Raw genomic sequence first — 22,236 nt, forward strand, 5'->3', positions numbered from 1 at the left:
CTCACACAGATGCCTCGATAATTGTTTGGGTCAAATTTATCTCCACTTTTAAATATAGGGGTAATCAAGCCTTGGTTCCAGATTGCAGGGAAACACCCAGTATTGAGTGTTAAATTAAATAGTTTGAGGAGGGCCTCATGTAGTTTAGGGCTGCCATGTTTCAACATCTCTGTGCAGATACCTTCAGGCCCACATGCTTTTCTGGCCTTCAGGGCCTGTAGCTGCTTTTTAACTCCTGCAGAGTAATTAAGGTGTCCTAAGGATTTTGCTTGTCTTTAATGGCTTTAAAGTCTTTTAATTGTTTGTATATTGAGGTGTGAATGGAATTAAATGTTTCACTTTCAAGTTTTTGATGAAGTTCTTTAAAGTGTTTTATCCAGATATTATTTATCCAGATATTACCATTCTGTATTGTCAATTTTTCTTTTGTGTTTGACAAATTTCGTTTTTTCCACTGATCCCAAAACGTGTTTTTATTAATTGCATTTTGAATTCTGTCAATTTCTTAGGACATATATTGCTGTTTTTCCTTCTGAGGAGCTGTTTGTACAGTCTCAGGGCCTGATGGTATCTGAAGCGTCCTTGTTGTCACTGGGCTCCCTGTGTTTATGGGACAGCTGTCTCAGCTGCTTCTGAGCTGGACAGCATTCATTATCAAACCATTTCTCTTCTGCCTCATTCTTATTTTTCTATCTTATTTTCATGTTTGCAAGTTCTAGGTTTGATTTTATTGCCAATTTAACAAATATATCATTAAAGTGTTTTGTTGCCAGGTTTAAGCCCTCGTTGTTGCTTGGGTACTGTGTTTGCTGAAAGGTATTCAGCATGCCCTCTATTTCAGCCCTGCTCAGTGCTGCCTGGTATTCTGCACTGCTGGTCTGGCCCCATCTGTATGTGGGCTCTCAGTTGAACAGTTTTGCTGCAGGATGGTGATCTTTCAAGGCCCGTTCTGTTTTTTTCAGGTACAGAGTTACCTGGCTATGGTCTGAGAGGGGTAAATGCATTAATACATTCTGGGTCCATGTCTGTAATGGCATAATCAACCACACTGCTACCCAGCACTGAGCTGTATGTGTATCTCCCAGAGAGTCCCCCCTGGTCCTCCCATTAACAATGTACAGACCCAGGCCTTTACAGAGGTGATTTTTATTCACCACACTGTCATAGCTCTGCCTCTGTGTGGTGACTTGTGTGTGGTATAAAGGGGTTTCACTACAGAAATGGATATTCCCTTCTGCACTGACATAGTCAGTCTCTCTGCCTGGCATTGAGATCTCCCGTTATCAATACAGAGCCTAATGCTTGGAAATGGAGGATTTCAGACTGAAGATTTTGGAAAAGATCTTCAATGTAGTATGGTATTCCGATGGGGGCGTAAAGTGCACATATATAAATGTCCAAATTTGAGTTTATTATTTCTTTTTTAATTTGAATCCAAACGTGTGTCTGACCTCTCTTTTGTGGGTAAATGTAATTAGAGAGTTCCCCTTTGTGCCAAATTATAATGCCCCCTGAATCCCTGCCACCTTTGGGATAGGGGTGTTTACAGAGGGCACTATCAGCTCTCTATAGTCATGTGGACAGGGTGTTTTACAGAGGGCACTATCAGCTCTCTATAGTCACGTGGACAGGGTGTTTTACAGAGGGCACTATCAGCTCTCTATAGTCACGTGGACAGGGTGTTTTACAGAGGGCACGATCAGCTCTCTATAGTCACGTGGACAGGGTGTTTTACAGAGGGCACTATCAGCTCTCTATAGTCACATGGACAGGGTGTTTTACAGAGGGCACTATGCAGGACAGGGTGTTGGTACATCTCCATGGCACCATGTTTCCTGGAGAATTATAATATCAGAACTATTTACAGAACATACAAAGTCTGGGTCTGTGCTCCTCAGCCCAAACAGAACAGTGCAGACCCTGGATATTCCAACTACTAATTGTGAAAGATGACGTTGTTGATATCAATAATATTTCACGGAAAATATGCCCGACTCGCGGTCAATTGTATCACAGAATGTGATATATACTGTATTTTAAACAAAGATTTGATCAGTATCAAATGTAAGCTAAAGACACCATATCTGTAATCATTTAACTGATGAGTTTTGTGCAGATAAAATGTAGGATGTCCCTCATCTGACTCAGGTCCCCAGGAGCTGTGTTTGTGGCTCCTGCAGTCACTGCAGCGTGGCTTATCTGACTCAGGTCCCCAGGAGCTGTGCTTGTGGCTCCTGCAGTCACTGCAGCGTGGCTTATCTGACTCAGGTCCCCAGGAGCTGTGCTTGTGGCTCCTGCAGTCACTGCAGCGTGGCTGTGTGGCAGGGCTGGGCGTGGCTGCAGGGTGAGCAAGCTGCCCGTGATGTGCTGCATGGGCGGGCGGGGTCTGGGGGTTGCGTGCGGGGGATTATCGTGCCGGGGGTGGATGCCTGGTTTCCTCTTCTGGCTGTGGTTGTTGGTGGAGGTCCTGCTCAGTGCAGTGTCCTTTAGGACCTTTGTAAACATCTTCACCCCCTCATTGTTGAGGTGCACCTGGTCGTAGAGGTCACGGTGGTGAGCCAGCTGGACGTTTGGCAGCAGGGCACAGCCTCGGGACACCTCTGCGTTGATGCTGTGGATCACTCGCTGTGGCATGTCTGTTCTGGGCAGCAGGGTGGAGATGGTCACTTTGGCTGCTGGGTACTGGTGTGTGGCCTTAACTGCCACCTGTCTCAGGGCCTTGGCTACGTCAATCCTGCATGTGCTCAGGTCGTTGGTCCCCGTGTGGATCAGGATGTGTTTGGCCTCTCCCAGTCTTTGCTGTGACAGTAGTTCCAGGGCCGTCTGTGTTGTTGGGCAGTGAAGCTTCATAACATTTCTCCCAGGGAATAGCCGCCGTTCATTGAGGTATTTGCCATTGGAGTCACACAGAATTATAACTTCAGCCTCAGTGTGCTGTCCTGTGGGTCGGCTGGTTCTGGGAGTGTTAGGAGTGAGGGTGTTGGTATGTGTGTCTACATGAGGAGGGGTAGACTGTGTGTCAGTGGTAGGGGGAGTGAGGGTGTTGGTATGTGTGTCTACATGAGGAGGGGTAGACTGTGTGTCAGTGGTAGGGGGAGTGAGGGTGTTGGTATGTGTGTCCACATGAGGAGGGGTAGACTGTGTGTCAGTGGTAGGGGGAGTGAGGGTGTTGGTATGTGTGTCTACATGAGGAGGGGTAGAGTGTGTGTCAGTGGTAGGGGGAGTGAGGGTGTTGGTATGTGTGTCTACATGAGGAGGGGTAGACTGTGTGTCAGTGGTAGGGGGAGTGAGGGTGTTGGTATGTGTGTCTACATGAGGAGGGGTAGACTGTGTGTCAGTGGTAGGGGGAGTGAGGGTGTTGGTATGTGTGTCTACATGAGGAGGGGTAGACTGTGTGTCAGTGGTAGGGGGAGTGAGGGCGTTGGTATGTGTGTCTACATGAGGAGGGGTAGACTGTGTGTCAGTGGTAGTGAGTGTTTGAAGGGGGAGTGTGTGTGTGTGTGTGTGTGTGTGTGCACGTGTGTGTGAGAGAGTGTGTGTGTGTGTGTGAGTGTATGAGTGTGTGTGTGTGAGTGTATGAGTGTGTGTGTGTGTGTGTGTGTGTGTGTGTGTGTGTGTGTGGGGGGGGGGTGTGTGTTTGAGTCCCTCCATGTCTCTCTGCAGGCTCTGGCTGTTGGTCAGTCTTGGCTCCTCTTTTACTCTGAGGAGCTCTGTCCTTAAGGCCTTCTCCTCTTTTACTCTGAGGAGCTCTGTCCTTAAGGCCTGCTCCTCTTTTACTCTGTGGAGCTCTGTCCTTAAGGCCTGCTCCTCTTTTACTCTGTGGAGCTCTGTCCTTAAGGCCTGCTCCTCTTTTACTCTGCGGAGCTCTGTCCTTAAGGCCTGCTCCCCTTTTACTCTGAGGAGCTCTGTCTTTAAGACCTGCTCCTCTTTTACTCTGTGGAGCTCTGTCCTTAAGGCCTGCTCCTCCTTTACTCTGAGGAGCTCTGTCCTTAAGGCCTGCTCCTCTTTTACTCTGTGGAGCTCTGTCCTTAAGGCCTGGTTATCCTCCTCCAGGTGTCTCATGGCAGCTCCTGTATCTCACACCTGTGCTCTTCCTCTCTCTCCCTCCCTCCCTCCCCCTCTTCCTCTCCCCCTCCCTCTCTCTCTCCCTCCCTCTCCCTCTCTCTCCCTCCCTCTCTCTCTCCCTCCCTCTCCCTCTCTCTCCCTCCCTCTCTCTCTCCCCCTCTTCCTTTCTCTCTCCCTCCCCCTCCCTCCTCCCTTCCTCTCTCTCTCTCTCTCTCTCTCTCTCTCTCTCTCTCTCTCTCTCTCTCTCTCTCTCTCTCCCTCCCTCCCTTCCCGGTGGTGAAGCCTGATGTCCTCTCAGTAAAAATAGACGGGTTGGAAAAGAGCAGCACCCTGGAGTGACTCCACTGGTGTATTTATTACACTCAACTCATTACACATTGTGATTCATTCATTTCAAATAATAAACAATATTTTGTTTTTGATGTGCTGTTTGTTTCTGACATTTATTTAAAACCTGTTCAGATGTGACTAAATACAGCCCTGTTATTTCATCTGATGTTTACCCACAATCCCTCAGTGCTATTTTACACTCACAGACACCTTCAGTGGACAGATCTGCATCCTGTGAGTAGATGGCCTAAAGAATGGAAACAGTCTCTCAGTGAAGGAGTGTTTAAAAGTGTAGAGAGGAGTGTTGTCACTGGGGTCAGAGAATGACACCTCCCCCCTGTCCCAGTCCAGCTGCACTCTGACCCTCTGGAGGTTCCTCTGCACAGTGAGTAATGTACGTGGGGAGGTCATGGCTCTGTATTTCCCACTCCAGTATTGCTCTATACCCCACACTCCTCCTGCTGGGCACGCACCCCCATGCCCTTTCCTGCTGATGGACTCTTTAACCACACCCACCACCCAGTACTCATTATCCCCCACTTCTACATCCCAGCAGTGTCTCCCTGAGCTGAATCCCTCAGAGCCCAGCACCCACCACCACCCATCAAATCTCTCTGGATTATCAGGAACCTGCTGACTCTCATCACTGCATCTCACACTGGTCAGATCCTCAGACAGTGAGAGTTTGGGATGTGCTGTGTTTGGGTCCAGAGTCACAGGAGCTGAAGGGACAGAGAATGAGACGTCAGCACTGATCTGCACAAAGGGAAACCGTCAGACACAATGGGCTGAACAAAGGACTCAATAAAACTGTTGGGCTAATTACCATATATCTTTAAAGTGCGAAAAGAAAACGTTTAACATCTATATTATTCCTTTAAGTGTTTTGTTATTGATCATTTATTACAAAATATGTTTATTTCACATTTAAGTGTGCACTTGCCCTGTGCGCTATGCCCTGGGAGAGAGAGGGGGAGAGAGGGAGTGAGGGAGAGAGAGAGGGAGAGAGAGAGAGAGAGAGAGAGAGAGGGAGAGAGAGAGGAAGAGGGGGAGAGAGGGAGAGAGAGAGGGAGAGGAAGAGGGGGAGGGAGAGAGAGAAGAAGAGGGGGAGAGAGAGGGAGGGAGAGAGAGGAAGAGGGGGAGAGAGATGGGGAGAGGGGGAGAGGAAGAGGGGGAGAGAGAGAGGAAGAGGGGGAGAGAGAGGGAGGGAGAGAGAGAGGAAGAGGGGGAGAGAGGGAGAGGGGAGGGAGAGAGGGAGAGAGGGAGAGGGAGCGAGAGAGGGAGAGAGAGGAAGAGGGGGAGAGAGAGAGGCAGGGGGAGAGAGAGAGAAGAAGAGGGGGAGAGAGAGAGAAAGAGAGAGAGAGGAAGAGGGGGAGAGAGGGAGAGGGGAGAGAGAGGGAGAGAGAGGGAGAGGGGGTTACAGTGGGGGGTGCTGGCATTGAGCCAGTATCAACAGCCCCTCCTTCCCATGACAAGTTTTTAAAATACTATAAAGATCTGAATGACCATTGTCTTGTGCATTGCTCTTCTGGACCAGAATATTATTGCCGTAAAACAAATTATTCACCAATTCCCGAGAATTGCTCTAACAGGCTCCTGATTGTACAAACTGGGTTTCACAAGAACAACACTATAGCCTCAGATAGATGTGTGAGAGATGCACCAGAACTAAAGGATAATATTTCATAAATCACACATTGTATAATCCCTGTAAGAGGGAGCAAAGCCTGTCAGTGTTTGTGTAGCTCCTGTCCTTCCCCTTAAATACAGTATCACTCTTAAAGCAGCATTTTATTATGAGCATCAGTGAGATTAAGGACTGGTGCTCAGTCTCTTCACTCCAGGGCTCTTACACAGACAGGACCAATATGACTCTGACTGGCTTCATCAGCTTGTGGAAAGGATGCTGAAGATTCCCCCTGTACAGTGACAATGTGGAGCTCCCTGCCCCCAGTACTCACTGTATTGAACAGTCCCCAGCATCTTCTCCCACACTCTGTACTTCAGATTGCCCAGGTGCTTGGCCACATCAATCAGCGCTCCTGAGACCTTCTCTGGATCCCCCAGGGTGCACTGGGCTCTGCAATAATATTCAGGAGTCACTTGTGCTGTGGGCGTGGTTTCATTACCATAGAAGATTATCAGCAGCAACATCAGATCTTCATTCTGTAAGAAAATGGCTCCATCCCTCCCAGCGTTCTGCCACACAGCCCCACTGAGAGACACACACTCACAGCCCCACTGAGAGACACACACTCACAGCCCCACTGAGAGACACACACTCACAGCCCCATTGAGAGACACACACTCACAGCCCCACTGAGAGACACACACTCACAGCCCCACTGAGAGACACACACTCACAGCCCCACTGAGAGACACACACTCACAGCCCCACTGAGAGACACACACTCACAGCCCCACTGAGAGACACACACTCACAGCCCCACTGAGAGACACACACTCACAGTCCCACTGAGAGACACACACTCACAGCCCCATTGAGAGACACACACTCACAAGACCTGGTGAGAGAGGATGGAGTTTGCTTACCTGATTTGTGTGTCCTTGTAGCTCTGAAATAAGGAGAGTGAATTATTCTCACTGTAGTCCATACTCAGTCCATTAATACTGTGTTAGAAACCACATATCTGACTGTCTCCTACTGAATATGCTTTAGATATGCTGTAAGATATGTTGTGTTCAGATTCAGGCCTTCAGAGGAACAGGGTGATTGGATGGGGCAATATTATCAATATTAGATTGCTTGTAAGAATGCTGATGTCCTCTGACATCAGAGCCACACTGATACCCTAATCCAGGCCTGCAGTCTTTGGGCCTGACCTGCTGACCTCCTGCAGTCTCTGAAGAGACACCAGAACCAGGGCAGGGCCCTGCCAGAATATCCTTCTGAATGCAATCTGTAACATTCAATTCAAATCATTCACTGAGTGTCTATATTCAGCATGACTGTTGACACTGGACAGTTGACATCTACATTGCTAGAAGCAGTTCCAGATTAAAGAGGAAACCAACGTGGTTTCATTTGGTTTTATTATATGGAACATGGAGATTGCCAGTTCCCAGATTTAACAATTCCTTCCTTTTCATTGATATTTGTCATTCTTAATCATAATGAATTTAAATCACATAAAATATACATTATGTGTAGGTTAAGTGAGGGTTCTAGCACACAATAACACTTGTGTTCAGTATTCAGAGTGCTGAACATCTTAACAAGGACATTGTTAGTTGGAACCTCTGGATTCTCATTATACTTAATCCTCGCTTCCCCGACAATGACATAGAACAATAAATGAGCTGCTTTAACATGGTTATACATGTGTACAGAGTGTGTGTGATGAGCTGCTTCAACATGATTATACATGTGTACAGAGTGTGTGTGATGAGCTGCTTTAACATGGTTATACATGTGTACAGAGTGTGTGTGATGAGCTGCTTTAACATGGTTATACATGTGTACAGTGTGTGATGAGCTGCTTTAACATGGTTATACATGTGTACAGAGTGTGGGTGTAGCAGGAGAATGAGAATGAGAATACTATATTGTATAAATGAATATGTGTAGGCATTAACAGCAGTTTGTATAGAGTCCTACAGACGCAGAGTGAACAGGTCTTACCTGCAGGAATGATACATCTTCAGCTCCCAGCTCCTGTTCTATGGCTCTGATCTGTTCTGAAAGGGATGATATCTCTTCTGTCATCTTCTCAATCTTCTCCTTCATCATCTGACTCTTCTGCTCCTCTTCCTCCCTCAGTGCAGTGATCCTGGCTGCCTCTTCATCCTTTAGGAACTGCTGAAGTTTCTCAAACTCCATCTTTATCTGTCTCTCTGTGTGCTTGGCCTGGCTCTGGAATAAACATTATTCACCATCATTTCAGCACAATCCAGTGCTGCATTGTGATTTAAAGGCCTCAGTACAGTACCTTGATGTGCTCTGCTGTTTGATCACAGATTAGTTTCACTGCATTAAAGGCTTCTAGCTTCTTCTGCAGTGGAGCCAGTGCAGTCCTGAGTTTCTCCTGGAACGAAATGACAGAGTCCACACTTTACTGAGGAAACAGACCCACAGTAAAATTCACTGCCTTCACAGACAGCACAAGAGCCCCTGCACAGACAGAGGGGAGCCAGAATGGAGACTCAGGTCACAGCTTGAGTAAAAACAGTGTGCTCACTGAGACACATATCAGTGCCCTGCCTCTATGACAGGACATGTCAGGTACATACGTTTTGGGCCCCCCTGCTCAAAAAGCCTTTTACAATGAATATCTAAGTGAACTGAAGCAATTTCTGCACATTTTAAAGCAAGACTTTTTATTTACATTTTTTACAGTTTCAAAATAATAAAGAAAAGAAAAAGGCCCTGTGGACAGTTTGGGAACCCTGTCAGTTTGTACTTTGTAACTCCTCCTCAGGCAACTATAACAGGTTGTAAACACTTCCTGTAGCCAGTTAAGAGTCTCTAAATTCTTGCTTATTCCCCATTATTCCTGGCAGAACACCTCTAGCTCAGAAATATTCTTCGGCCTCCTTGCATGTACAGCATGTTTGAGATCTCTCCACAGTCTGGGGACTGTGGTGGCCATTCCAAAACCTTCATCTCTCTTTCATGGAGGTCCTTCATGGTTGATTTTGAGGTATGCTTTGGATCATTGTCTTGCTGGAACACCCAACCTCTCTTCAACTTCAATGTCTGGACTGACTACTAGAATATATTAGTATTTGGTGGAATCCATTCTTCCTTCCACCCACACAATGTCCTGTGCCCCCAGCTGCCACACAACCCCAAAGCATAATGGATCCACCTCCATGCTTCACAGTTCAAGGTGTTCTCCTCTACAAAGGCTTCACCCTTTTTTCTCCACACATACCTTCTTTGGTGGTGGCCAAAAAGCACATTGTGCCAGAAGGCTTCAGGTTTTCTTTCTGGCAACTCTGCCATGTAGGTCTTTGTTGTTTAAAGTACGTTGTGTGAGGTATGATGTACGTGCTGTGACAGGTTCTACCCAAACCGGCTTCATTTGTCAGTCAGACTAAATGCAGCCAACTTCAGACTTATGGTTTGTGTGTGTGTGTGTGTGTGTGTGTGTGTGTGTGTGTGTGTGTGTGTGTGTAAATAAAACAAGTAAGATCGAATATGGTCAGCCTCATGAATGCATTAAACAAATACGTAGAAGACTGCAACATTGCATTACATTACAGAGATTACAACATTACTTATAAAATGGCAGCAATACCAGCAATGTTACTATAAAATTATATATAAAATATGCATTAGCTACTAACAACCTGACGCCGCAATATGGCAGTCTAAGACCACAAATGACTACAGGGCTTTGGTCTGACAGACCATGTGACACAGTAAGAACGGGAAACATGGTGCAGTAAAGCATACTCATTGCCAGCGGTATAAATGGATTTAGTCGAACGCAAGTAATTTGCATTTCTCACCAGGTCTCGGGCCATTCTATTTGAAATCTTTCTTGCTCTTCCAGACCTTGCCTTGACTTCAACCATTTTGTATCATCTTAGTAATCATGTTTTTGAACAGTAACAAAGAATAATCTAAATGGTCCCCTTTCCTTTTTGTAAAACAGTAAAAAGCAATCATAAATTTTGCCTCATGTTTAAATAACCATTTAGAGTTCAGGTTTGCTTTCAAACACATACAGATTTATTGTAACAGAAATTTGAACCAGGGGTGCCCACATTTTTGCACAACACTGTCAACGGGTGTGACTGTAAATTCACAAAGGTTTTAAAATGAACTTGTCCCAGGTTTAATGTGCTGTATCCTTAGTCTCTAGTGACACCATAATATGAGGGATGAACTTTGACCCCTACTGTCCCATGCTGGGCACTGCTCCCTAACACAGCTCTGAGAATGTCTCCACACTCCTGCCCCTCCCCCCTGTCTCTCTCTGTCAGTCATGTGACACATAGTTAGGCGCTCAAACTGCAGTCAGGTCTGAGAACTAAAATGGCTCCTTTTGCAGAACATATACCTTCGGAAATAATGTAACAACTTAATTAGAAATTCTAAATCATTTTTTAAAAATGAAGAATCAAGATATGACTGTATTTCTGACTCATTTGTTCATGTTTTCAAACAGAGAGCATTCTCCCAGGTCTCAGCAGATGACAGCACTAAAAATATAAACTTTCTAAACATCTGATTAATATTAATTAAATAAAAGAAACAATGAACATTCAATGAACAAATTCTGTTCTCAAACATTTACCTTATACTTTCCTGCAGCCTCTTGAACTGGTCGCAGTTTGTGGTTTTCATGTTTTTCTGAAGTTTGACAGACAAGGCAGATGGGTGTTTGATCATCCCAACAGAAGAGTTTGAGTTTCTCACTGTGCAGACTGCAGAGCACTTCTGATCCTGCTTCAGCTCTCTGACTTCTCTCCTTTAAGAATGCCTCACAAGTATTCCTCAGAGCAAGATTAGGGGGAAGAAAACCCTTCGAATATTTTCTCCTGCAAACTGGGCACTCCCGAGATCCCTTCTGATCCCAGTACTGCTGCAGACAGGCCTTACAGAAGCTGTGACTGCAAGTCAGGATAACAGGATCCCTGAAGATTTCAGAGCACACAGGACAGGAGAGCTCCTCTTCCAGGAGAGAAGATCCAGACGCCATTCTGTCTCTGTCTGTTCTGAGCTCAGTAATGGCTTCTGCTAAATCTGCAGTTTAGTTTCACTTTCCTTCACTGCTGTTAAAATAAAATGTCTTTAAATTAATCCCAAATCTCTGTTCTCCCCTGTCTATATTTATTCATCAAGGAACATCTTTTAAAACTGTTTAACTTCGGAAAAATATACCGTGAAATCATTTCATAAGGTCCCCCATGTATCTAAAGCGTCTGTGTGTGAGAAACTGTACTTTGCTCTTCCTGTTTGACACACCTGTTTGACACACCTGTTTATCAGAGACACTTCCTGCAGGGGGCAGCATTGTGCCACCAGCCCTGTTCTACAGATTCTTTGAGGAGATGCACTTATTTATTTAGTCATTTATTTAATTCTGTTGCCTTCTATTCGTTATTCGGTATTCGTAATAATCCACATATATTAATAGTATCAAATAATAATATCTGTTAGATGTTCATAGTAAATACTCCAGACATACTACCAAAACATTTTGATGATCTCACCAATTATCTTTCTTTATTTTCCATACAATTCAAGGTAATTGCCCTAACAGAAACATGGTTAACTAGTGAGAAAGTGTCTCTTTTTAACATTCAAGGCTATAATCATATTCCTTGTTACAGGCAAGACAGGATTGGTGGTGGCGTATCCCTATTTCTGCAGGATCAACTTAAATTCTCTCTTCGCCCTGACCTAGAAATTTCACTAGGCCAGGATGCTGAAGCTATATTCATTGAACTTATTCCTGGTATCCAGCAGAACAATGTTATAATTGGTTGCATTTATAGGCCTCCTAACTCCAATCAAAACTCATTTATTAAATGTCTTACCGCTACTTTGAGCAAAATTTCATCAGAGAACAAAAGTTGGGTGACTTTAATATAAATCTAATGCACCCCCAATCCTGCGCTTTTGCTGACCATCTGAGTGCCTCTGCCTTCTATCCTCTCAAACCTACAAGAATCACAGCTACAAACAAAACCTTAATTGATAATATATTTAGTAACTCAACTGATGATCCTGGCATATTAGGTGTTCTATTTGCAGATCTATCTGACCACCTCCCTATGTTCCATCTAGCACAGATTACTCCTCCCAAAAACTGCAAACAAGTGGCAGAATTTAGAAACTTCAGTCAGTCCAATATTAAAAGATTAATTTTGTCATTGAATGAAAGTCCATGGCATTCAGTGGAGATGGAGGGAGATGCCCAGAAAGCATATGATATATTTTTCCAATTATTTTTCAAACTTTTTGATATTGCATTCCCTTACCAGGAAACAAAAAGGTGTCAAAGAAAACCTACATCATGGCTCACAAAAGGGCTAAAGAAATCCATAAGAAAAAAACACAACCTTTATAAAGCATACCTTACCATCCCATCTCCTTTGAATCTCAAGTTGTATTCCTCTTATAGGAATAAACTTAATCATCTCCTACGAATTGCCAAGCGACATCATTATGAAACTAAACTTACAGAGTCTAGTAACAATATGAAAACAACATGGTCAATTATTAAAGAGATTATGAATAAGACTCCTTCCAATGCAATATTGTGTCAAGAATTTCAAGATAGACAGGGAAATAAGTCAATAACTGATCCTGTAAAAGTTGCTGATGGATTTAAAGATTTTTTTTGTCAATATTGGACCTCTACTGGCTGATTGTATACCTCATAGCCTTATGTCATTCCCTGACATACAGACACCTAAACAATTCAAGTTCAGTCTGATTGAGATGTCAGAGCTAGAGGACATTGTATCCCAGCTCAAACCTAAGGGAGCTGGTCATGATGGTCTTCTCAAACAATGCTTACCTGTAATAATGAAACCTCTTCTTCACATATTGAATTGTTCTCTTTCCACAGGCCGTTGTCCCGATCAACTCAAGTGGGCCAGAGTTATCCCAGTATATAAATCTGATGAGATGTCTAAATTCTCAAATTACAGACCAATATCTATTCTGCCTTGTCTGACCAAAGTACTCGAAAGAATTGTGTACAATAGATTAACAGCTTTTCCTAATGAACACAATCTTTTATACACTCATCAATATGGATTTAGGGAAAAACATTCTACAGCGATGGCTCTGGTACAACTAATTGATCGATTCTCAAGGGCCTTGGATAATACTGAATTTACTATTGGCGTTTTTATTGATTTATCTAAAGCGTTCGATACCGTTGATCATGATATTCTGGCAAAGAAGCTGCAGCTGTATGGTATTGGGGGGGACTGAGCTCAAATGGTTCTGTGACTATCTAACAAATCGCAAACAGTTTGTCTCATGGAATGGTACTGAATCTAGCTATAAGAACTTAACATGTGGTGTACCACAAGATTCAGTACTTGGTCCACTGCTTTTTATTATTTATGTTAATGATTTATATTTGGTTGCCAAAAATATGTTTTTAATAATTTTTGCTGATGATACTAATATGTTCTTGTCTGATAGAAATTATGAAGACCTGATTAGTAAAACTAACACTGAGCTTAGTAAAGTACATCTCTGGTTCCAAAAAAATAAATGATCACTCAACATAAAAAAAAACATCTTATATGCTGGTCATACCAAAGAATAGACAAAAAACAACCCTTAATAAAGAGGTCTACATATCTAATCATTCATTAGACAGAGTGCAGTCCGCCAAGTTTTTAGGAGTCTACATTGACGAAAATCTAAATTGGAAAAAACATATATCATTTGTCTGCAACAAAGTTGCCAAGAATATTGGTATCATCAGCAGGATAAGACATACCTAGAAAAATTCTTATTTCTCTGTATTACACCTTAGTTTATCCTTTTCTTTCCTATTGTAATGTAGTATGGGCAAGCACCTACAGATCAAACCTGAAACACCTTTTTACATTACATAAGCGATTTGTTAGAATAGCTACTTTTTCTGAACCACGTGCTAGCTCGAAACCTCTGTTCCAAAAACTTGCAATTATGAATGTTTATGATATAAATGTGTATCAAGTCTGCTTATTTGTTTTCCAGCAATGAATGAATCTCTTGCCTCCTAGTTTCTGTAATATATTCTTTTCCAACAACCAAGTTCACAGTTATGCCACAAGACAGTCTTCTGATCTCCATACTGCTTTCTTTAGAACTACTCTTGGTCAATTTACTTTGCGATATCAGGGTCCTTGTCTTTGGAATCAATTACCGGACTATATTAAAAAAATTGTCTATTTATCATCCTTTAAGAAGAGTCTAAAAAATTACCTCATCAGTAATGTAACAGCAACTTTGTAATAATTTGTCTTATCTGTTAAGTTGTTCAGTGCTTCCGGAGTTGTGCGGTGGGCCGTTTTCGGGCTGTGGCGAGGAGTTTGTTGGGGTGGGCCCACATCCTGTTCCCCTGGCTGTCAGGGGCGGGATGTGGGTGCACCCTGGTGGACTCTTTGCTGCGGCCCGGGGGTGGCCTGACGCATAATTCTGGTGGGACTGGTTGTTTTACTTCATTGTTTTACTTTATTATTGCTTTTATTTTGTATTGTGTATCTTACATGTATTTTTCTTTCTTTCTTTCACTCTTTCACACTTTCTTTCTTTCTCTCTTTATCTCTTTCTTCATTTTATATTCTGTATAAATATTGTATATTGAGTTATTGTTCTCAATTATAATTATCTTTGATTGCTTTAAATAATAGTACATTTTTAGTTTTATTTAATAATAGTTCTTTTTTCTATAATTTGTATGCAATGGTTTCTGACCATTGTGTCTCTTGGGTGAGGCTCCCATATAAGCCCAGTAGGGTTTCATGTCTCACCTTGCACATTTTAAACTGTGATAATCTCTTTTTTTGTTGTCTGTCTTTGCTATTGTGCAAAAAATAAATACATAAATAAATAAATAAATAAATAAATACAGAGTGACGTGTATGGATGACGTGTGTGTTACAGGGGGGGCATCCAGAACTTTATGAGGTCTGGTAGTTTGCCAAGAGCAGGTGCGGGGTGAGGTGAGGACACGTAGTTGGCAGAACGCCCTGAACTTTGTACAGAGCTGGCAGAGCATAAGGACCGTTGGCGATTTGCCACAATGACGTTGTGGGAGGAGCTTTGGGAGGAGTTAAGATAAGAAAAGTGTGGGTGATTTGAGAATGAGGTTTGAGGAGGAGTTGTAGGTGGAGTATCTGTGTATAAAATGGGTGTAAAAATGACAGTTGGGGTTCAGTTCTAGAGAACTGATCCGGCTTTATGCGCTGCTGCTAATAAAGTCTGATTTTCCTGAAGAACTTGCTGCCGTGGTGTCGTCTTTTCCCTCGTGAAGATGTTTTTCGACAAATTGAAGATTTCCAGATTCCCCCCTCTCCAGAACCATGGCGACGCGACGCTGAACCAGATGCACCGGAAGGGCAAGCCCCCCGTGCCCCCCCGCCAGCCAGGGGCCACTGGGGGCCGGCCCCAGCTGAAGGGCGTGGTCCTGAAGACCCTGATCCGCAAGCCCAAGAAGCCCAACTCGGCCAATCGCAAGTGCGCCCGCGTGCGGCTGTCGGACGGCCGGGAGGCGGTGTGCTTCATCCCTGGGGAGGGACACAGCCTGCAGGAGCACAACGTGGTGCTGGTGCAGGGCGGCCGCACACAGGACCTGCCGGGGCTCAAGCTCACCGTGGTGCGCGGCAAGTACGACTGCGCTCACGTGGTGAAGAAGAAACAGTGACCCTGGGGCCAGCTCCGCGCACGGTGCGTCAGTCAGTCCCTCACGGTGCGTCAGTCCCTCACGGTGCGTCAGTCCCTCACGGTGCGTCAGTCAGTCCCTCACGGTGCGTCAGTCAGTCCCTCACGGTGCGTCAGTCCCTCACAGTGCGTCAGTACCTCACAGTGCGTCAGTCAGTCCCTCACGGTCCGTCAGTCCCTCACGGTGCGTCAGTCCCTCACGGTGCGTCAGTCAGTCCCTCACGGTCCGTCAGTCAGTCCCTCACGGTGCGTCAGTACCTCACAGTCTGTCAGTCCCTCACGGTGCGTCAGTACCTCACGGTGCGTCAGTACCTCACGGTGCGTCAGTCAGTCCCTCACGGTGCGTCAGTCAGTCCCTCACAGTCTGTCAGTCCCTCACGGTGCGTCAGTCCCTCACAGTCTGTCAGTCCCTCACGGTGCGTCAGTCCCTCACAGTCTGTCAGTCCCGCACGGTGCGTCAGTCCCTCACGGTGCGTCAGTCAGTCCCTCACGGTGCGTCAGTCAGTCCCTCACGGTGCGTCAGTCAGTCCCTCACAGTCTGTCAGTCCCTCACGGTCCGTCAGTCCCTCCTGCTCCTCACGGTCCGTCAGTCCCTCACGGTGCGTCAGTCCCTCACGGTCCATCAGTACCTCCTGCTCCCTGCGGTCCGTCAGTACCTCCTGCTCCGTGCTGCACTTCCTGAACAACTCTCTGCTAACTTTCTGTGTGTGCCTGGGCACAGTGGACCTTGCCATTGAACCTTATGTGGAGTGATGTATTTAATAAAAAATGATTTTCCTTTCATTTTTATACATGAATTTAATTTAGTGAGGATACATTAAATATAATATGATAAAATGTACAGTCGTGTTAAAACAAAATAGCAGTACAACATCAGTAACCTGATGAACCACTGTTATTAGTAGTAGTGATATTTCTGCATGGCAAATACTTGTAAATGTAGTAGTGTAGTAGAAAAACAACAGACCCAACTGTCATGACATGCACGCTGCTTGTTCTGAGTAATTGACTCATTCATTGAAAGCGGCGTGTTCAATAATAGCAGTGTGGAGTTTAATTAGAGAATTAATTCATTATTTGAAAAAAAGGTGTCATTAATTGTCCTTTATTAAGGAAGAACGGAAGCAAATGTTTCACACATTGTTATAAAATATATTTCCTTCTGAATTGCTAAGTAAACTAGGCCGTTCCAAACATTGCTCGGAGGAACAACATCATTTGATTAAAAAGTTGATTGGAGAGAGGAAAACATAAAGAAGTGCAGGAAATTATAGGATGCTCAGCTAAAATGATCTCAAATGCTTTCAAATGGCAACAAAAACCCAAAACATGCAGAAGAAAATGAGCAACTACTGTTCAAACGGATCGAAGAATAGTCAGAATGGCAAAGATTGAGCCATTCATCAGCTCCAGAAAGATCAAAGATGATCTACAATTACCTGGAAGTGCTGTTATAGTCAGAAGACATTTGATCGAAGCTAAGCTATCAGCAAGAAGCCCCCGTAAAGAACACATCGATCGGCCCAAAGAGAACATATATGGGCAATTCCATCTCACTGCCAAAGCCTGTCTCCTTCCCACTCTCTCACCCCCTATCTCTCTCTCTCTCTCACCCTCCCTCTCTCAACCTCTCTCTCTCTCCCTCTCTCTCACCCTCCCTCTCTCAACCTCTCTCTCTCACCCCCTCTCTCAAATTGAAATTGAAATTTGCATGACAAGTAAATTTGTGTTGCAAAAGCATTGACATACATAAATGATAAACAACAAACCCCCACACCCAAGAAAGAGGGGGAAATGCAGTCAAATATTTTTAGGCAGATTTTTACAGGGGGATTGAATTAGGAAATTGTTCTTTTAATGGTGTAGTAGGCCTTGTGTGCTTTGTCCCATAATGCATTTATTGCCATGTTGAAACTCCCTGAAGCCCTAATCACCAGGCCCTCTCCCTCTCTCACCCCCTCTCTCTCTCCCTCTCTCTCTCACTCCCTCCCTCTCTCTCTCTCAACCCCTCTCTCCCTCTCTCTCTCACCCCTTCTCTCTCTCTCCCTCTCTCTCTCTCTCTCTCTCTCTCTCACCCCCCTCATGAATTCAAATTAGAAAGTGGGCCTCTGTCTCCACCTCTCCCAGGCTGCAGTGAGCACACAGCCTGTTCTCTTTTGGCAGCCAGGTCTTTTTGTGGTGACCAGTTTCAACAGCAAGGCTGTGGTCACTGAGTCTGTACATTGTTAACAAGTGTGTTATGTTCCTGTGTTCTGTCTGTTAGTTTATCATTGTTTATTATCGTTATTCTTGTAATTTATTATTTTTCATATTTCATGTTCTGTTTATATTCATTAGTCTTTGCACTCGTTTTCCCCTGTGATGTCTGAGTCTGAATGTTTACTAGCCCAGTCACTCCCCTGTGATGTCTGAGTCTGAATGTTTCCTAGCCCAGTCACTCCCTTGTCTGCGTGCCCCACTATTCGGGTGTTTACGGTAGTCCCGGGGTTCAACCTTCCTTCCAATCTTGCATTCCTGCTTTCTCTCCATTTCCCAGGAGAGAATGAAGACATAGGTCAGGCAGAAAGAGCAGTTGTCTGGCAGTCGGAGGGTTGCTGGTTCGATCCCCCGCCCGGGCTGTGTCGAAGTGTCTCTGAGCAAGACACCTAATCCCCAAATGCTCCTGACGAGTTTTTAACTCTACTCCGTCAGAATACCTCACTAATCTCGGCCTAGGGTACAGTAAATTTCCAATTAATTTTTTTATTGAGTTTCTTCAAGCCAATTGTGTAAAATGTACAGATTTTTGTTGATTTTGTCAAATTTTTAAAAATGTTGTGGTTGTAATATTTTCTTGTATATTGTGTAAAAAATGTTTTTTGATGGCAAGTTGTCCCAGAGGGTCTTTCTGTGGGTAGAGCTGGTTGCTCTTCAGAGCCTCGTGCTGGTAGCAGGGTGGGTCAGCCTCGTGCTGGTAGCAGTGTGGGTCAGCCTCGTGCTGGTAGCAGTGTGGGTCAGCCTCGTGCTGGTAGCAGTGTGGCTCAGCCTCGTGCTGGTAGCAGTGTGGCTCAGCCTCGTGCTGGTAGCAGTGTGGGTCAGCCTCGTGCTGGTAGCAGTGTGGGTCAGCCTCGTGCTGGTAGCAGTGTGGGTCAGCCTCGTGCTGGTAGCAGTGTGGCTCAGCCTCGTGCTGGTAGCAGTGTGGCTCAGCCTCGTGCTGGTAGCAGTGTGGGTCAGCCTCGTGCTGGTAGCAGTGTGGGTCAGCCTCGTGCTGGTAGCAGTGTGGATCAGCCTCGTGCTGGTAGCAGTGTGGGTCGGCCTGATTCAAATGAGCCCAGAATTTGGGAGCTCTTTTCTCTACTGGCAGCAGGAGGGGGAAGCAGCCTAATTTGGCCCTGCACACATTATTTAGGGCATTTCTGTGGACACGTAATATACTTTTGCACAACTCCAGGTGAAACTTTTCTATTTCATTTCCATCCCATTGTCTTTTTTTGTTGTTGTTGTGTAATAGAGGCCCCTATAATAGCCAGATTTTTACAGGGGGATTGAATGTGGGAATTGTTCTTTTAATTGCGTAGTAGGCCTTGTGTGCTTTGTCCCATAATGCGTTTATTGCCATGTTGAAACTCCCTGGAGCCCTAATCACCAGGCCCAGGTAAGTGTAGCTGGTGGTGTGCTCCAGGGTGTTGGCTCCTAGCGTGAAGTGGTACCTGCTTCCCTGCAATCAGTTTTCTTTTTCGGAAGACCATAACTCCCATTCCCATTCCTTTGTGCTCTCTGTTTCTCTCTTGTTCCTCCCCCCCTCCCTGCTCCTCCTCCCAGAAGAATTCAGTTCTTTTATTTCCAACTGATACTGCATTTATTCTCTGTGTACATCGATTTCATGATATCATAAACTTTACCCCCTACACCACTTTGTAACATTTTAAAGAACTGTGCCAAATTGAATCAAATGCTTTTTTGAAATCAACAAAGCATGCAAATATTTTTCCTTTATTAGTTTGGTGGACGTGCTTGTTTATGAGTGTGTGTAGGGTGTAGATATGGTCAGAGGTGCAATAATTTGGTAAAAAGCCAATCTGACTCTTATTCAAGACATCATGTTCCTTAAGGAAGGCCAGTATCCAGGCATTAATTATACTGCAGAAAACCTTCCCCAGATTACTGCTCACACAGATGCCTCGATGATTGTTTGGGTCAAATTTATCTCCACTTTTAAATATAGGGGTAATCAAGCCTTGGTTCCAGATTGCAGGGAAACACCCAGTATTGAGTGTTAAATTAAATAGTTTGAGGAGGGCCTCATGTAGTTTAGGGCTGCCATGTTTCAACATCTCTGTGCAGATACCATCAGGTCCACATGCTTTTCTGGCCTTCAGGGCCTGTAGCTGCTTTTTAACTCCTGCAGAGTAATGAAGGTGTCCTAAGGATTTTGTTTGTCTTTAATGGCTGTCTTAAAGTCTTTTAATTGTTTGTAAATTGAGGTCTGATTGGAATTAAATGTTTCACTTTCAAGTTTTTGATGAAGTTCTTGAAAGTGTTTTATGCAGATATTACCATTCTGTATTGTCAATTTTTCTTTTGTGTTTGACAAATTTCGTTTTTTCCACTGATCCCAAAACGTGATCCCAAAACATGTTTTGATTAATTGCATTTTCAATTTTGTCAACTTCTTTGGACATATATAGCTGTTTTTTCCTTCTGAGGAGCTGTTTGTCCAGTCTCAGGGCCTGATGGTATCTGAAGCGTCCTTCGTAGTCACTGGGCTCCCTGTGTTTATGGGACAGCTGTCTCAGCTGCTTCTGAGCTGGACAGCATTCATTATCAAACCATTTCTCTTCTGGCTCCTTCTTATTTTCATTCTCATTCTTATCTTATTTTCATGTTTGCAAGTTTAAGGTTTGATTTTATTGCCAATTTAACAAATATATCATTAAAGTGTTTTGTTGCCAGGTTTAAGCCCTTGTTGTTGCTTGGGTACTGTGTTTGCTGAAAGGTATTCAGCATGCCCTCTATTTCAGCCCTGCTCAGTGCTGCCTGGTATTCTGCACTGCTGGTCTGGCCCCATCTGCATGTGGGCTCTAAGTTGAACAGTTTTACTGCAGGATGGTGATCTTTCAAGGCCCGTTCTGTTTTTTTCAGGTATAGAGTTACCTGGCTATGGTCTGAGAGGGGTAAATGCATTAATACATTCTGGGTCCATGTCTGTAATATCATAATCAACCACACTGCTACCCAGCACTGAGCTGTATGTGTATCTCCCAGAGAGTCCCCCCTGGTCCTCCCATTAACAATGTACAGACCCAGGCCTTTACAGAGGTGATTTTTATTCACCACACTGTCATAGCTCTGCCTCTGTGTGGTGACTTGTGTGGTATAAAGGGGTTTCACTACAGAAATGGATATTCCCTTCTGCACTGACATAGTCAGTCTCTCTGCCTGGCATTGAGATCTCCCGTTATCAATACAGAGCCTAATGCTTGGAAATGGAGGATTTCAGACTGAAGATTTTGGAAAAGATCTTCAATGTAGTATGGTATTCCGATGGGGGCGTAAAGTGCACACATATAAATGTCCAAATTTGAGTTTATTATTTCTTTTTTAATTTGAAGCCAAACGTGTGTCTGACCTCTCTTTTGTGGGGAAATGTAATTAGAGAGTTCCCCTTTGCCCCCTGAATCCCTGCCACCTTTGGCACAGGGGTGTTTTACAGAGGGCACTATCAGCTCTCTATAGTCATGTGGACAGGGTGTTTTACAGAGGGCACTATCAGCTCTCTATAGTCACGTGGACAGGGTGTTTTACAGAGGGCTCTGTCAGCTCTCTATAGTCCTGTGGACAGGGTGTTGGTACATCTCCACGGCACCATGTTTCCTGGAGAATTATAATATCAGAACTATTTACAGAACGTACAAAGTCTGGGTCTGTGCTCTTCAGCCCAAAGGTGGAACAGTGCAGACCCTGGATATTCCAACTACTAATTGTGAAAGATGACGTTGTTGATATCAATAATATTTCACAGAAAATATGCCCGACACCTGGTCAATTGTATCATAGAATATGATATATACTGTATTTTAAACAAAGATTTGATCAGTATCAAATGTAAGCTTAAGACACCATATCTGTAATGATTTAACTGATGAGTTTTGTGCAGATAAAATGTAGCAGGTCCCTCATCTGACTCAGGTCCCCAGGAGCTGTGCGTGTGGCTCCTGCAGTCACTGCAGTGTGGCTTATCTGACTCAGGTCCCCAGGAGCTGTGTTTGTGGCTCCTGCAGTCACTGCAGTGTGGCTTATCTGACTCAGGTCCCCAGGAGCTGTGCTTGTGGCTCCTGCAGTCACTGCAGCGTGGCTGTGTGGCTGGGCTGGGCGTGGCTGCAGGGTGAGCAAGCTGCCCGTGATGCGCTGCATGGGCGGGCGGGGTCTGGGGGTTGCGTGCGGGGGATCATCGTGCCGGGGGTGGATGCCTGGTTTCCTCTTCTCGCTGTGGT

General features: G+C 44.6%; 2 protein-coding genes across 2 annotated transcripts; one reads left to right on the forward strand and one right to left on the reverse strand.

Moving 5' to 3' along the window:
- Positions 1–4,478: 4,478 nt before the first annotated feature.
- Positions 4,479–11,066, reverse strand: LOC133120049 (E3 ubiquitin-protein ligase TRIM35-like). The gene is made up of 6 exons (XM_061230203.1): positions 10,662–11,066; positions 8,346–8,441; positions 8,039–8,269; positions 6,921–6,943; positions 6,357–6,475; positions 4,479–5,117 (listed from the first exon to the last, which is right to left on the reverse strand). Exons 1-6 carry the CDS (start codon positions 11,064–11,066, stop codon positions 4,585–4,587), a joined length of 1,407 nt encoding a protein of 468 aa, XP_061086187.1. The 3' UTR covers positions 4,479–4,584.
- Positions 11,067–15,356: 4,290 nt separating this feature from the next.
- Positions 15,357–15,974, forward strand: LOC133120050 (small ribosomal subunit protein uS12m-like). Its single transcript, XM_061230204.1, has one exon. It carries the CDS (start codon positions 15,357–15,359, stop codon positions 15,744–15,746), a length of 390 nt encoding a protein of 129 aa, XP_061086188.1. The 3' UTR covers positions 15,747–15,974.
- The last annotated feature ends 6,262 nt before the right edge of the window (positions 15,975–22,236 follow it).

Source organism: Conger conger, unplaced genomic scaffold (genome assembly GCF_963514075.1).
Source record: "Conger conger unplaced genomic scaffold, fConCon1.1 SCAFFOLD_69, whole genome shotgun sequence".
Lineage (NCBI taxonomy): Eukaryota > Metazoa > Chordata > Actinopteri > Anguilliformes > Congridae > Conger > Conger conger.